Source organism: Thermobia domestica, chromosome 3 (assembly GCF_964235325.1).
Source record: "Thermobia domestica chromosome 3, izTheDome1.hap1.1, whole genome shotgun sequence".
In the NCBI taxonomy this organism is placed as follows: Eukaryota; Metazoa; Arthropoda; class Insecta; order Zygentoma; family Lepismatidae; genus Thermobia; species Thermobia domestica.
This window is the reverse complement of record NC_137456.1, coordinates 45,158,498-45,175,658: the sequence shown is the minus strand read 5'-3', so window position 1 is coordinate 45,175,658 and position 17,161 is coordinate 45,158,498. Positions and strand designations below refer to the sequence as shown.

At 36.0% G+C, this 17,161-nt stretch overlaps 1 protein-coding gene across 1 annotated transcript; it reads right to left on the bottom strand.

The window, feature by feature from the left end:
• Window positions 1-13,645: 13,645 nt before the first annotated feature.
• On the bottom strand, window positions 13,646-17,145 carry LOC145680345 (nicotinamide riboside kinase 1). The gene has a single exon (XM_081750738.1). The coding sequence runs from the start codon at window positions 17,002-17,004 to the stop codon at window positions 16,288-16,290; it is 717 nt and encodes a 238-aa protein (XP_081606864.1). The 5' UTR covers window positions 17,005-17,145; the 3' UTR covers window positions 13,646-16,287.
• Between the last annotated feature and the right edge of the window lie 16 nt (window positions 17,146-17,161).

Here is a 17,161-nt window from a genome sequence, read left to right as displayed (position 1 = left end):
ACATGTCCCATACATCCTGTTTTTGAAGCTGTACTAATCGTTACAATTACGCACATGTGCTGCCATACGCCTGTTTTCTGTGTGCAGTTGGTAAGACTAGCTACACATCCATTACGGCATATCAGTGTTATTGATCCTGTGGCGTATGTTGATTGTTTAGGAGTGGTAACAACTTTGTTTATGCTGCCCTCGGGAATCCGTCTGTGGACATTCCTGTTAATACATTGTGACTTTATGGGTCTCATCATTCATTGTATAGGTTCTCTTTGCTTTATTGTATGATACCTATTTTCCATTCCCCATCTGTCAACACAGTATCTTCCCGTGTTCGTGAGATACTCGGCATTATATCAGCGCCTTCGCAGATATTCCAATGCTTCTCACGTAAAAAAGCTACTACTATCGATCCATGTTCATTATTATTATTATTATTATGCTTAATTTCATGTCTACTATCACCATCTTCACTTTGTCGGTATATTACATTACAAGCTATTTGTGGGGTTTCGTTTTCCGCTTTATTCCCAAACGCGTTTTATCATGTTTTTGTCTTGCTATGTCATATTTAAGCCGTTTGGACTGCGTTAGTACGTCAACTCGACCAACTTAGAAATTTTACTTTAAACGTTCAGAAAATTAGAAGTTCTGTCCGAATCTACTGTAGTGAGGATAAGTATTTTGTAGTATAACGTGCATGAACTAGGTTCAAAGTAGTATCTTTTTGATTGCACATATTTTCCAATTGGAGCTTTAAGAAACTGTTACGAAGAAATGCGTATTTTATGAATTCTTGAAAATAATTGAGAGAGAAAGCCTAACGCATCATTAGATACGATTTAATGTAAAAAATAGAGTGGACTCTCTCCACTCACGAAAAGGCTGGTCAAATCTTTTGATATAGGTTTTCTGTGTAAATAAACAAGTTTGACAGTTCATCTTAAGAAATACCATGTCGCCATTAGGATTGTAACGACACGTATCTTACTTGCAGCAACTTATTTGTTCCATCTTGCAACCGAATTACGAACTTCCAAGTATGACCATCTAGCCCAACGGGAAGGGCTTTTCTTTTTGTCTTTCAGTTCAGTCCCTCTCATTATGAGAGGTTTTCTGCGTCGATAAGGAACCCGGGCCGCGGTGGCTCAGTGGTAGAGCGTTCACCTCTGGTGCATTGGGTCCCTGGTTCGATCCCAGATCGCGCCAAGTGAACTTTGTGGTGGACAAACACCGTGTGCGTGGGTTTTCTCGGGGTTCTCTCGTTTCCTCCCACTTTCTTCATTTCACCATTTCATTCATTTCTCATAATCACAGTCTCCTTTAGCCTAACTGGCATAAACGTGGGACGTAAAACCCAAAATTTCATTTCATTTAATACTCTGTATTTTCTCCATTTACATAAGCTCCGCAGTAATCGGTACGTATTGCGTTGAATTAATCACTTTTCAAAAGTCTTTCTTCCCTGACTATAAAGGTAACCAAGAAAGTTCTGTCGCTTTTTGTGGAGGTCTCTGTTCAATTGACCTTCACACCGCGAGTGAATGCGAATGGATAGAGTTAAGGCGAAGGTCAGTTGTTGGTGTGGGTATATCCAACATATCCCCCTACCTGGTTGTGGCAGTTCATTTAAACCGTGAACTTACATAAGGACAGAGTAAACATGGGACCTCCAGAGTGTCATAAGGGCGTGTATGCTATACGAGTTCAAACGGGTCAAACGCCGCTGCAGCGGAGCGAAAGATATGCCAGGTCTTTGATGAGGGTGTCGTGACTACGCGGATAGTGCAGCGGTGGTTTAACAAGTTTAAGGACGGTGGCAAAACACTCGAAGACGCGCCACGTGCCGGAAGACCAACACATGTACAAAATGAAGATCTTGAGGCAGCAATTGAGACGAACACTGGCCAGACATGTGAGGAACTGGGACTACAATTCAGTGAGAGTGGAGAAACTATTCGGCAGCATCGTCATCAACTTTGGAAGCACTACAATTCGGGTGGATGGGTCCCACATGATTTGACTCCGGGCCAGAAGCAACGTGAGCAGACACCTGCGTTTCTTTGGTGTCTTGTCTGAGGGAGGAGCCATTTCTGGACAGGGTGTTGACGTGATGAGAAGTGGGTCCAGTACGAAGCTCCACGGCGCCGTCATCATTGGTTAACATCCCATGTAGGGGTTCCAAACCAGCACTGCACCAGAAGGTCCTCCTATGTGTTTGAACTGCTCGCGGCATCGTGCATCGAGAACTGCTACCAGCTGGTCAGAGCGTCAATTCCAAGGACATCAGTTCAAATTCCTATAACCGTCACCAGGTTATATAAGTAATTTTTGTGTACGCTGTATATTTTGGAAAGACAGAAATCATTCTTCGATTTATACTTTATTTTTGCGACGCAAATAATTTATTTCTTCGATGGGAACTGCTAGTAACTGATTTCCTTCCCACGAATTGGAACAATAGAGTCTTCCATCGTTCACCAATATATATATATAATATGTGTGTGTGTGAAACGTGTTTTCATGGTGAGAAAATTTTAGTAACAAAGACCATATTCATTTTCTGAGCTATATTTATGAAAATCGTATTTTTACTACTTGCATACTTCAGTTTTTCTTCGTTACTCATTAATGTGCTAAAACTACATTATATATGGTTATTTGGAACTAAATTAAGTGTTTTCTTCAATTATTTATGGAAATACTGGTAGGCCAGAGCAGACCAGGTGCTTGAACGTCAGACTGGCACCAACCATATCGCTCAGTCTGTTCTTATCTCCACGTTCTCACGTCCGAACTACACACCTCTTCTTCCACATTGTTGCCAGTGAACTTTGAATTAACGCCGATTCTTTCAGCATCTATAATTCAATTGATACAACTTATCCCTTGTGATAGTTGCTTTCTTCTGTTTTTTTTTCTTCCTGCACGTGGTCATAACAATCAGCCAAGGACTGTTTCTGTGGTAACAGAACGTTCAGCCAATTATAGTGGCTCATTTCTCTCGCTCTGCAGTGGTGGTAAACATTCCACCCTCTTCGCACGTTGCCAGTTTGAATATAAACAAATGCACATGGTTTTTAGTCGAATGTGGACTTGAGTAGTGGACCTGCTGGTTAGTTATCTTTTGTGTCATTTAATTTTATAAAACAATTTATTTGCAGTGAATAAATTCGTGTTCCGTGTATACTACTAGTGTAGTTTCAGTATCCGACGCAAAAGCTGGCAACGCAGCATTGAGCACTACGTGCGCGCAGCGAGCTGTCACAAGGGACAAGTAGTATTGATTGCACTGTAATTTGCATATCCATTACTTATTACATTTTAAAAAGAACTACCAACATTGACCAGTCGGTCAACCCGGCTCGTACCGAGAGCACCTCAACTCAAGGAGTTTTCTCCGCTTGTCGATGTAGCCAACACGTTCGTTGAATTCGCTATAGAATTAAGTAAAGGGGCATACGTCCAGTAGCCACTCAAGGACTGGCACAGCGGCTAGCTCCCATTTAGTAAAGTCGAGGGTCCGCTGACCCAGGGCGTATAATCAGTAAACGGGTCCTACCAATGTCCTAATTATACATTGCACTCCCTGTGTTTAGTCTGTTGAATACTACTGTCAACTTTTTACCGATTCTTCTCGCAGCAGCTAGAAACTTACGTCGTGGGATTACCTTTAGTGTTACTCCACTAAATAATCCCAATGTTCCATTATTTAATGGTGTGAGAAAAGTGTTTGTGGTGAACCCCCAAATATAATATTTTATTCATTCATATTATATAGTAACAAAAAGGTACGGCAAAATTTCAGGCGTGGATTCCTTATGGGTAGACAAGCAAAAAAGTTCATATGTCCATATATCGGGAAATGCATCGTTCCAGAGTTACGGCCATTGAGCTGCCTAATGGTGTGGAATAGTCACATTCTGGTCGCTCCTCAATGTGACTCAATTTAAACCTCAATAACTCAGACCCTAATTAAGCTAGAATAACTTTGGTTACCTTTGTACATGGATACACGTCTGCAGTATCGTATAAAGATATAATTATGCAGTTTCACACACCATCTATGCTGGACGAAGGCACGAGGTGATCTGCAAGAACGAACCAATAGAATTGTGTTTTTTCACAAAGATTTCGGACGGTATTTCTTTCCCTGATATCTCCAAATATTAAAATGTGTTTGAAGGAAATACTGTATACAGTACAGTATATACTGTAATTCATGAATTATATTTTAATTATTATTATTTTCCATTCTATTAACGAAAGTAAAAAAACAAAGCAGTACCATATTATTCAGGAACACTTGTAATAAGACAATGCATATGCATAGTATTTTAATCTCTCAACATAAAAGCTCGAGAATACTCAGGTATTTAATTGTATCGAAAATATAAAATTCCAGTATACTGCTGTTATCTTCTGTTTACACATGCATACAGGCCCGTATTTATATATTGTTCCCCCCTTCCCCCGAAAACAACCAATATTAGAGTTGAATTCATAGTTTTTGGGGTCGCTGAGATGAATGGTGAAGTTTTAATCTAATTCAACTTCAAGGTCATACTCCACTCCCCAGGAAAAGAGGCGAGATTTTATAAGTAATAGAAAACGACAGATGTTAGTGTTGAGTTCATAGTTTTTCGAGGTCGCTGAGTTTAACGGTGAGTTTTCATGATGTTCAAGTTCATCCTCACTCCTTGGAGTGGGGGGCGGGAGATGATGACTTTTTAAAATTAATCAGATAAGCTAGCTAGCGTGGGACTCTGCGGGTTGCTAGTTTTAAATATTACTTGATTGTGAATCTTAAAAAAAAAAAAAAAAATCTAAAATTTTGCCGCCTTGTGCTTGAGCACAGAATAGCACTTACCTAAATACGGGTCTGCATACATATTTAAAAAAGACAAGGGGGCACCGGGCACGGTGGCAGAGCGCTTACCTCTGGTACGTGGAGTTCCTGATTCGATCCCAACTAGGTAAGTTTGTGGTGAACAACATCGTGCCCATGAGTTTTCTCGGGATATTCCCATTTCCTCCTGTCTTCTCATTCCAGCTATTCTTGCATCATTCACTTGCTTTAATCATCGTCTCCCTTATCCTAAAGAATATAATTGTGAGACGTTAAACTGAAAGATTTAAAAAGACGGTTATACTCGTTTTCCTGTGTTTTCGCCAGATAGTGCTGTTGTAAGTTGTCGTTTAAGTCTCTCTCCCATATATATACACATATCAATTGTAATCTTCATTCAGTACTCCAGTGTTTTCCTTTGCAGTAGTAGTTGCGATACAGCCAATTCTTGCATCTTCGTTTACTTCCGAATTTCTTGACGGTATACCTCTTGTATTGTGACAATAGAGAGCAGTAGCGTAACTAAGGATCCATGCTCTTTCTTCCCGTCTTTCCATGTTCATGAAGGCATATAAAATTTATGTAACAATAAGAAATATTTTTGATTATGGATATTCCGTCTAGCCAGTCACTTCTTGTCCATATTGCACGAAAATTGCACATTATTATTACTAAGAGAAACCAAACAACAATAGACACAATACTCTACTTAATGGATCATATTTTTTCTTATACAGTGCATAAATTAAAAAAAAAAAAAAAAAAAAAACTATTTATTGATTTTAGAAAGGCTTACGACTCGGTTAGGAGAGAAGCATTGTTCAACATTCTTAACACAATTTGGAATACCGAAAAAGCTAATTAAATTAATTAAGATATGTTTAAATGAATCCCAAAGTAAAGTCCGGGTAGGAAAATATTTGTGCTCGAGCTTTCACGTCGAGAATGGCCTGAAACAAGGAGATGTATTGTCGCCATATTATTCAACTTTGTTCTGGAATACGCAATAAGGAAAATTAAAGATAGCAACCAGGGCCTAGGGCATATGGGTTCACCAGGTTATGGCATATGCTGATGATGTAAATTTAATAGGGGATGATAGGAGAACAATAGAAAGAAATGCAGAAGTCTTATTAAACGCTTGCAGGGACATGAGTTTAAACGCAGAGAGAACTAAATACATGGAAGTTCGTCGGAATCGTAATACGGCAAATTATGGATGCGTTAAAATATCGAATAATACTTTTCATAAAGTGTATACTTTCAAATATCTAGGATCAATATTAAGAGATCAAAACCATATTCACGAAGAAATTAAATGTTGACTAAAAGCAGGGGATTCGTGTTATTATTTGGTTCAAAATCTCTTGTCGCGAATTCTTTTAAGGAATTTGAAGCTTAAAATATATAAAACGATAATCATGCCTGTTGTTCTGTATGGTTCCGACACATGGTCGCTTACTCGGAAGGAAGAAAATAGATTGAAAGTATTGAGAAAAAGATCCTGAGATGAATATTCAGATCCAAGAGAAACGGGAATGGCGGAAACTTCATAACGAGGAACTGCATAATTTATACAGTTTACCCAACATTGTTAGGATCATCAAATCTAGGAGGCTCAGGTGGGCAGGTCATGTAGCCAGGATGGAAGAAAGTAGGAATGCTTTCAAAATCTTAACTGGAAGAACAACCGGAAGACCTAGGCGCAGATGGGAGGACAACATTAAGATGGATCTCGCAAAAATAGGAATACAAAGTAGAAACTGGATCCAATTAGCTCAAGGATAGAAGTCAGTGGAGAGTTTTCGTTAACGCGGCATTGAACGTCCGGGTTTCATAGGCCATAGAGTTAGTTAGCTGAATAAACACTTTTAACTGCATCAGATTGCAACTAACGAACATGTTATCGCCACGAAAACTCGTTCCCTTCAATTAAAAGAAAATAGCATGTTTCCCCTTCAAGCATGGTACTTTTTTTCGACTCTTTCTCCACCGGGAACGCTCACACCAAAGGCAGAGCGTTAGCAACTACGCAAGGCGGGGCTACGTGTCTTCCTCTTATCATAACGAAAAGCTTAATTGGTATATACTTCAGGATCACTTTCATCATAGATGGCGTGAATGTCTAACAGTATGCAATATTAGTATGTTTCATGTTTACGAAAAAGAAACGTCTTTCTCGAAAACTACGCATGAGTATTTACACTCACCCACATAATATGTTCACTTCAATGAAATCTATCGTTTGTTCTATCTCATGTATAATCTTTCATTTTTTTTTTCGTTAAACGCTAATAATGGAGAAATATTCCAGTCTCTATACAGTCTTTGCGGTAAATTAAATGCCTTCTTGAGCACTTATTTGAGAATATTATGAATACTGAACAATATTGAGAGAAAAAAAAAGAGGAAATATTATGAAACCTGAAAAGTGGATTTTAACATCGTAACATTATATGGTTAATCTCCGATACTTAAATGAGTCCCCTTTTTGCCGTGCTCCCCTTCCCCCCGTATTGCAGGCCGGGTTAATTACGCCACTGATGGAAACTGATGATGAGTGTGAAATTGGGTTACATTAGTTCCACAAGTTGCATAGGTAATATTGGCTCCATTGCGAGCACGAATATACTCGGGATTTTATTTTAAGGGTTTCAATAAGATGTATCTCATTGTTGAGTTGTCAACAATCAATATTATCACCATTTATAATGTTCTCAAGTGATTATTTCCATCGAATAATAATAACCATTAAAATTGAAACAATTTTATGTTCAAAATCTGAGGTTAACTTCTATATTTTCTATATGATAAAACTCATATATCAAACAATGCTCTTTCTATCGTCGTGAAAATAACTAAAATTCAGTTAAATGCAATATTACTACGCTCATATTTGTTTTTGTTAAGCGTCTCCTTCCCACTCCTTCGTCACTAAATTACTATGGAAGAATGTTGCTGGTGGTTCTCAAGTAAATGGAACTTTTTTTTTTTCTAGTTTAACGTCTCACGATTGTGCACCGAGGCTAAGGGAGACTTATGATGATGAGATGGATGATAGTAGTGCAATGACGAAAGTGGAATGAAACTGGAGAACCCCCAAGAAAATCCATACACACAAGTTCACTCAGGCAGGTGCAATCACTTGACAACAATAAGATAGTACCGATGCGGGTATAAATCGCATTTGTGTGTGCTTTTTGACATTAAGAAAAGGATCTTTCTGCCGTTTGCTCAATGTTACTGGTTGTTGTAGTTGCAGCACTCACAGAAATCCCTCTCTTTGTTTCAGCTTCATATGAATGTTTGAAAGATGCACCAGTATTTGTCTTGCGCTGAAAGAGAAGGTTTTATTTTTACTCAAACACTACTCGCACTTCAAATACATTTTCTGAAGTTTCTTTATAGGCGGTTACACAGTAATGCAACCTACAGCGGCAGCCACCTGCTAGGTAGTATTCCCAGAATTCGTGTTCAATTCGAAAATTTTTAAAACTGTATATTCAACGGAAAGATTGTTTAAATTCATCATTCCGTCATACGTACCGTCAGTAACTCAGAGGATGGAAAAACTCGTGAAACAAACTTTTACGCTCATGCTGAAACATGAGGTCAAGGCCTATTCTTCCATGAACAATTACCTTTGTACAGTCCGCAGCAAAAAACCTGCAACATGAGCATGTAAGTTGATTGTGAAACTACGCCTAACAACCCAGGAAATCAACGTCTAAGTGGCACGAATCACGCAGGAGAAACCTCAGCGTCCTTCTCCTGCACACTTATTTTGGAGCAAAGACTGTCATTTCACAATAAATTTACATGCTCATGTTGCAGTTTTTTTGCTGCGGACTGTACATGCATACCGGGACGTGAAAGCTTTCAGTTCCATGTCCTATGGTCATGCCCTATAGGCTAGAGACGGGTAACTGGTGGAATAAAAATGCGAGAAAAGGAGAATCCCAAGAAAACCCATGGATACCATGTGTGCACTTGAAAGTTATATCGCCTGGGATTGAAGCAGGGACCCTCGCATCAGAGAACAAGTATCGATCATGTCTTTGAGAAGTCCGCTAATCCTCGACCTAGTTGTAATGTGGACATTGAAGGTAATTTACCATTTCAAATATTGTTTCCTAGTTACACCTATAAACCTGTATAAGATGAAATTTTTTCAAAACTATGCAAACAATACTAACATTGCCATTGAATCATTAAATACAATATACGAGGTATGGTCAACAAATACAGCGAATAATTTTATTAGAAACAAAATAATAAGCTTACATGAAATTTGATTTCTCTCTTTGGCTAGCAATGTACTTATTCCAACGTTGAATCCATGATTGGAAGCATTTCTGGAAGGCTTCTTTTGGAAGTACGTTCAGCTGCTTTGTCATTTGCTCTATCGTGATCCTCTCAATGTCAGGAATGGTGTCAAAACGTTTGCCTTTAAGCACGATTTTAATGGTTAGGAAGAGCCAGAACACGCATGGTACTATATCTAGAGAATGTGAACAGACTGGAATATTTTTTCGGCCAAAAACTCACGAATGCCTTTCACGGACTTACGTTCTTCGGAAAGCTCTCGTATAGTCATTTGCCTGTTTGAACAAATCTTTTGTGTCACTTTTTTTACTTTATCTGAAAGCTGTCGTATAGTCATTTGCCTGTTTGAACAAATCTTTTGTATCACTTTTTTTCTTTATCTGAAAGCTCTCGTATAGTCATTTGCCTGTTTGAACAAATCTTTTGTGTCACTTTTTTTTCTTTATCTGAAAGCTGTCGTATAGTCATTTGCCTGTTTGAACAAATCTTTTGTATCACTTTTTTTCTTTATCTGAAAGCTCTCGTATAGTCATTTGCCTGTTTGAACAAATCTTTTGTGTCACTTTTTTTTCTTTATCTGAAAGCTGTCGTATAGTCATTTGCCTGTTTGAACAAATCTTTTGTATCACTTTTTTTCTTTATCTGAAAGCTCTCGTATAGTCATTTGCCTGTTTGAACAAATCTTTTGTGTCACTTTTTTTTCTTTATCTGAAAGCTGTCGTATAGTCATTTGCCTGTTTGAACAAATCTTTTGTATCACTTTTTTTCTTTATCTGAAAGCTCTCGTATAGTCATTTGCCTGTTTGAACAAATCTTTTGTGTCACTTTTTTTTCTTTATCTGAAAGCTGTCGTATAGTCATTTGCCTGTTTGAACAAATCTTTTGTATCACTTTTTTTCTTTATCTGAAAGCTCTCGTATAGTCATTTGCCTGTTTGAACAAATCTTTTGTGTCACTTTTTTTTCTTTATCTGAAAGCTGTCGTATAGTCATTTGCCTGTTTGAACAAATCTTTTGTATCACTTTTTTTCTTTATCTGAAAGCTCTCGTATAGTCATTTGCCTGTTTGAACAAATCTTTTGTGTCACTTTTTTTTCTTTATCTGAAAGCTCTCGTATAGTCATTTGCCTGTTTGAACAAATCTTTTGTGTCACTTTTTTTTCTTTATCTGAAAGCTGTCGTATAGTCATTTGCCTGTTTGAACAAATCTTTTGTATCACTTTTTTTCTTTATCTGAAAGCTCTCGTATAGTCATTTGCCTGTTTGAACAAATCTTTTGTGTCACTTTTTTTTCTTTATCTGAAAGCTGTCGTATAGTCATTTGCCTGTTTGAACAAATCTTTTGTATCACTTTTTTTCTTTATCTGAAAGCTCTCGTATAGTCATTTGCCTGTTTGAACAAATCTTTTGTGTCACTTTTTTTTCTTTATCTGAAAGCTGTCGTATAGTCATTTGCCTGTTTGAACAAATCTTTTGTATCACTTTTTTTCTTTATCTGAAAGCTCTCGTATAGTCATTTGCCTGTTTGAACAAATCTTTTGTGTCACTTTTTTTTCTTTATCTGAAAGCTCTCGTATAGTCATTTGCCTGTTTGAACAAATCTTTTGTGTCACTTTTTTTTCTTTATCTGAAAGCTGTCGTATAGTCATTTGCCTGTTTGAACAAATCTTTTGTATCACTTTTTTTCTTTATCTGAAAGCTCTCGTATAGTCATTTGCCTGTTTGAACAAATCTTTTGTGTCACTTTTTTTTCTTTATCTGAAAGCTCTCGTATAGTCATTTGTCTGTTTGAACAAATCTTTTGTGTCACTTTTTTTCTTTATCTTTTTTATTTCATGTTTTCATCTGTTTTTGATGTCAAAGGACGTCTTGGTCATTGCTCGTTTCCAACCGACTCCTTGCCGCTTTTGAATCGCTCATTCCACTTGTACACAGTCTTCAATACCACTGCTTCATTGCTATACTCTGATTTTGACATTTCGTGAGCTTCTTTGACACTTTTTTTTTTTTTTTTTCAGCTTAGAACAAGACTTAATATTGGCGACGCGACAGACACTCTTAACACGTCCTCACTCCTCTGCTTCTGGAAGCCAACTAACATGTCACAACTCATTTAAACTCGACACTGACGGTATCAAAGGTTTAAGCTACCGGGTTTACTAGTTGAAATGGATACAACATCGATATGTGTCACTGTCCAACTACATTCACTGTACTTTTTAATCATAGCTTGTAAAACGCGAAGAAGTTATTCTTTATCTTATTCTAGACACCTCAAGTTCCTCTGCCGCAAAGCTCAATTGCTGGTGACACTATATAGCCTATAGAACACGAACGTTGCATACTGATCTTTTTTTTTTTTTTTCCTTTCTTTTAATGGTAGAACAACGCTACGAGCGAATTTACCGAGGTGTTGCTCTCATAATCTTTTTATTTTTCATTGGAATAATATAGTACAGTGTATTATTCTTACATTACTTACTATTCCCATTTGATTACTTTTAGACTTTCCAAGCCGCAAATAAATATCTTTTAAATGCAAATAATCATTTAAACACATTATTGATGTTTGTACTCGCCGAAGCACCAGAACAATAAAAATATTAATCTTGACTGCAGACGTTTCAGCAACGACTTGTTGCCTTCGTCACTATGAATCCTTTAAGGACTTTTACGTTGCTTGAAGAATCACACTATCGGTATCATTTTTCTTTTTTTTTTTTAGCATACGTATAAAATGTCTGTTTCTTATTCCCGGATTTGAATACAGGTAAAGAAAAAGCAACATATATACGTAGAATGAAGGAAACTCAGAACAATTTGATTAACCATTCAAGTATTTCTTACGTAAAGAAGTACATTTATAGTTAATAAGAAGAAAGCATAGTTTTAAATTGTTTATACAGTGAAGTAACGTTATCGATACGATTTTTTAAGCAACATAAAATGCCGTACAGGACCCGTACTCATGAAAGCGAAAAAGGTATCACTGAAACGTCTACGTTCAAGATTTTTAGCGTTCAGGCACTTCGGTGAGTACAAATTTTCTTAATATTGCATACACAGCAAAAAATGAGGTGGTAAAACAACACGGATTTCATTGCTTACAATGAGCAAAGCTTTACACAGTATATTTAACATTTATGCCAAGTAAAATAACATGATATGTTTTGCTGTAATCGGTCACGAAAATAGTTTTGTAAGCTTATGAATTGTGTGACAACAGTTACATGAGTAACAGTACTGCCATCTGTTGTTCTTATATCTTAGTACATAAGAAAAACAGATAAGAACAGATTGGAAGGCGATATAACACACAAGTAACATCCTAAATTGGTAACCATTTTGTGTTTTAACACATCATTTTTTGCTGTGTATGCATCCTATTAGTTTATTAATTAATATAATCATTTGAACATAAAAAACCGAAAAGAACATGTGAATATTCGTATATGAAAAAAGTAAATGCTCATTCTGTAGTTTATTTATAACTTGTGTACCGTTAAGAGTTTACACTGTATGTTTGTGTATCCCATACAATTTTAATCAGCGATGCTCCAAATAACAAAGTGATATATAAAAGAAATCTCCGAGTACTATTAGTATGTATCAATATTACAGATGTAAATTATTATATTTACAGCAAATAACATAATTTATATTTATATATATATAGATATATATACATAAGAATATTTTTGATTTCCCAACTATATAACGTAAAATAAAATATACATAACACAATGTAACAGGAAAATATAATTCGCAAATAGAAAAATAACTTCATTCACATAAGATTGGTCCCATTTTTCATTATTATTATTACGACACGTTAAGAGAACCCAAATTATACTTTTTATTTTTATATTTTTGATATGGTTTTATGGATATACGAGATTTATTATTTTTATACAGGAAGGCTGTCATGGTATTTATAGGTTTCCAAATACTATGGACAAATGAAACAATTTCTTCTTTTAAATTAAGTGTTTCGTCGAGTATATGTTTTAATATCAAAGTGTCTTATGATCAGACACCTTAATACACACGACGCACAATACGAAAATATGTTTTATTTCAACGAATATTTGTTGTAAGCCTAAACAAACTTAATTTTATTTAATCTTCGGATGAATCTGTTTATAGAAGGAACGATAACATGCTATGGTATAATTCACAAATACAAGTACATTATTATTTTAAATTGGAGTTTAGTAGGCTTGATTTTCACTTAACTTTCATAGAAAACCTCCAAACATTACATTCTGTACTGGAGTGGAAAAAGAATTATAATTTAGTGATCTGAATTGACAGAATTCTCAGTTAACATTCAACCACAAAAATAACTGAAGGTCACTTTTGTTTATTGTTAATTGATAATTACTGGATTAGAGTTCAATATTTCTTTTCAGCACCGAGGCCATATAAGACGGGATTCTATTCTTTAACGTGGAATCCAAACCACTACTCGTTTTCTTTATTTTAACGCCCCACGATTATACTCCGAGGTCGATAATGAATTAAATGGTGGAATGAAGAAAGTGGGAGGAAACGGGAAAATTCCGAAAAAACTCACATACATAACACTTGTCCGCCAAAACTACTACTTGCGTTGAATTCGACACAACAAGTACCTTCCAGGAATCGAACCGAGCCCGCAACCTCTCGCGTTACCTACCCGGCCATGAACGGCCACTATGCTAACAAGTGAGTATGTATTACGTTGAACGAGAAAGAAATTAATCTCTATAAACAACCTACATCTAAACTGAACTAGAGTTAGTGGGACAGACACAGTTTGGATCCCGTCTTTTTAAATGTTGTTTCACGTTGCATATAACTGAGGAGCTGAAAATGGAAGTTAAATTACAGTAAAAAGATCATCCGTGTACAGGTTAAAAACAAAGCTTTCTGCATTTGAATATGATTGGTAAACTACTTATCTTCTACTACAGCTTTTAAGGATTAGTAATTAGTAGAGCAACCCATATTATGCCTTTTTTTATATAATTATGTTTTATTTTAAATTTGTTTAACATAAATAATGGAACACAAATATTATTCGGAATACCTTATTTTGTGAGAAAAGCAAAAAGGTTAATAGTACCGCAATATATATATATAGTATTCTTCTACATGTAACAAGAAGAAAACTCTACTATATATCTTTTTCGATGAGCATTAGCCTTTTTGCTTCTCTCATTAAATATCATCGCCGCTCGCAATACTGTGGTACCTTATTTTGTGTTTATTTATTATTTCATATATAACTGTTTCTTTCGTATCAATAAACTACTGTCAAATGCTGTTTTATCAATACCAGAAACATTTTTTTTTCTGTCACAGTTGGCTAAAATAGTATAAATTCAAACAAATACACAACGCGATAATAACAAAGCAAGGCTAAGAATGACAATCGACTTATTTGTGTCACTCTTACTCTCTTCGTCTGAATTCTGCAACTGCCCTGAAAATATTGGATACTTGCAAGCTATAGGTAGGCATCCAATCTTTCTGATGTCAGGCACGAGCTCCTCGAATTCAAAATCCAACTGAGTGTAGGAAAGCTTCTCTTCTCTACTAACGCAAATCATAAATTGTTCCACTGACCATGAAATCGTTCATCTTCACATACACTATTGTTAATGAAATTTTTAACCTGTCTGTCAGAAAACTGCTTTAAAAAATCTTGTTTGAAACTTAATCATACGTATGTAACTTTTTTTTTTTTTTTTAAATACATTTTAGAATTTCCCTTGTTCGAGTGCCTGCTTTTTATTGTTGATGAAAATAAAACTTATAATGAATGTACTTCTTAACAATTAAACGGCTACAATTTCCAAGAATTATGTTTTATTTATTTTTTTAATTAGGCTTTATTATGCTTTTAAGGTTAGTTTTATCTGAACCCCTAGATAGCTAAAATTATGTTCAGGCTAGGAACCATATTTATAATGTTTTTGGGTTGCTCTAGTAATTATCACGTTTTCCCTTCCTCCTGTTCACTTGCTAACACAGCTTATATTGGCAATATTCCATGACGATCTTTTGAGAACAGTAACAACACAGATCAAAAATGGAATCTAACTTAATTTTATACGGAATGTTATTTTTGTATCCGTGTCTTCCTTAGTAGAATTGAAAACTAACACAATTATCTAGGTAAGATTCTTGTTTCTTCACTTTGATAAATTATTTATTTTGAAATACGAAATTCATTTGGGACTCCAGCATAACAAGACTAAATATTTAACGAAGTATTTTGATAAATAAGACTGAAAATGTTCAAAAGCAATGCATTCATGTGAGAAACTTCACTTGCGTCCTTTCAGTTTTGATATTTATTAAACAGACGCAAATTAATACAATGTGAATAGTAACATAATTTGCCTTATAAGCGAGTACCTGATGGGCTCCAAAACACGAATAGTATCTGGAGTATACCATGGAAATCATTATTTCTAGGAGGCGAAATATGAAGGCGTAATAACAAAAGAGAGTTCCGTTCATAGATGATTGTCACTAATAGTTTTAGGCCCATCCGCGTACAGACAGCAACAAAAAGTTTTCCAAAAGTACTCTCAGGGTAACTTCCCAAAAGAAAAAAAAAAAATCAAAATTAATCGTGTTTTCTTTTGTAGATTCCTAAACCAATATATATACTGAAATATGTGGAAATATTTGATAAAACGATAATTAAGTAGACAAAACTTCGTAACACTTGAAAAAACTTTTGTTGCTGACTGCAAAATTATAGTATTGGAATGTATTTAGATTATATTGATTCGCTTTCTTCTACGTAACAATCGTGTTAATGACCCAAATTAATGGAATGCTTTGCATAGTTGCTAAATTTGATATTTACTTGTATATGTATACACAAACAAAGACTCCACTAATAACGCAAATATATATATCCCCAAAATATAAGTTTTTTTTTAGTAAAGTCACACATTGCATCAGACTAAACAAACGCAGTGAAAAGAATCATGCCCTCATATTGTAGCTCTCTTACTGCTTTTCAAAGCTACTTTAACACTTATACCCTGCTCGTCCATACTACTATTATTCACAACTCTTCCATACAACAACAACTCATTTTCACATACTCTACTACAACTAATTCTTATCGCGCCTCGCACACACTGATTCATCGTACGTATCTGCAAACTGTAAAACAGCTGCCTTCACTTCTCGGAACATTTTCTCGAATGTCACATTCAGGGCCATTTTCCCATCCACTACTCGCACGTCGAGAACATCTTTCATCACGTCATCTCGGTGTCTCTCATACTCTGGCCAAACACAGGCGTCAAAATAGCCCGGGGGATCAGCGGGTAGGTACTGCCTCACTCGTCGACGAGCCCAGCAGTTTTCCCTGTCCAGGGTGACGTAGTATTTCATATCACAAATTTCGACTATACGTTTGTAATTGAGAATAAGAAACCCCTCCAAAATAAGAATTGGAATGCTTGATTTCAAGCGGTAATGTTCCAGTTTTGGCAAATTCACCAGGTCAGTTTGGTTAAAATCAAAGTCATTGATACTCAACATGTAGATAGAACTGACCGTGGACTGAGGCGGACAGCGATTCGTAATCTCTTGGATCACCGCCCACATTTTGTCCATGTCAAGACTTGACATGATTTCCCAATTATAGTGACTTAATTCCGGAATCAAAACATGGCGATCGCTATCCTCAGGAAGAAAATAATCATCCTGATTGATTAGCACAGATCCCGGCAGTGCCTGGTGCAACAATCGCGCAAGAGTAGATTTTCCTCCACATGTCACACCAGACACACCAATTATAAACCAGCGATTCATTCTGTACATACACACATATATATATAAAAAAAGTTATCACAGATTACGAAATGTTCGCATGCATCACTGACTGAAACATCTAGGAGGATAAAAAAAAGAATTTCTAACTTTATTCTAACCTATAAGGAACATCATAAAATGACATTCATTTTTCACTTTTGAAGCA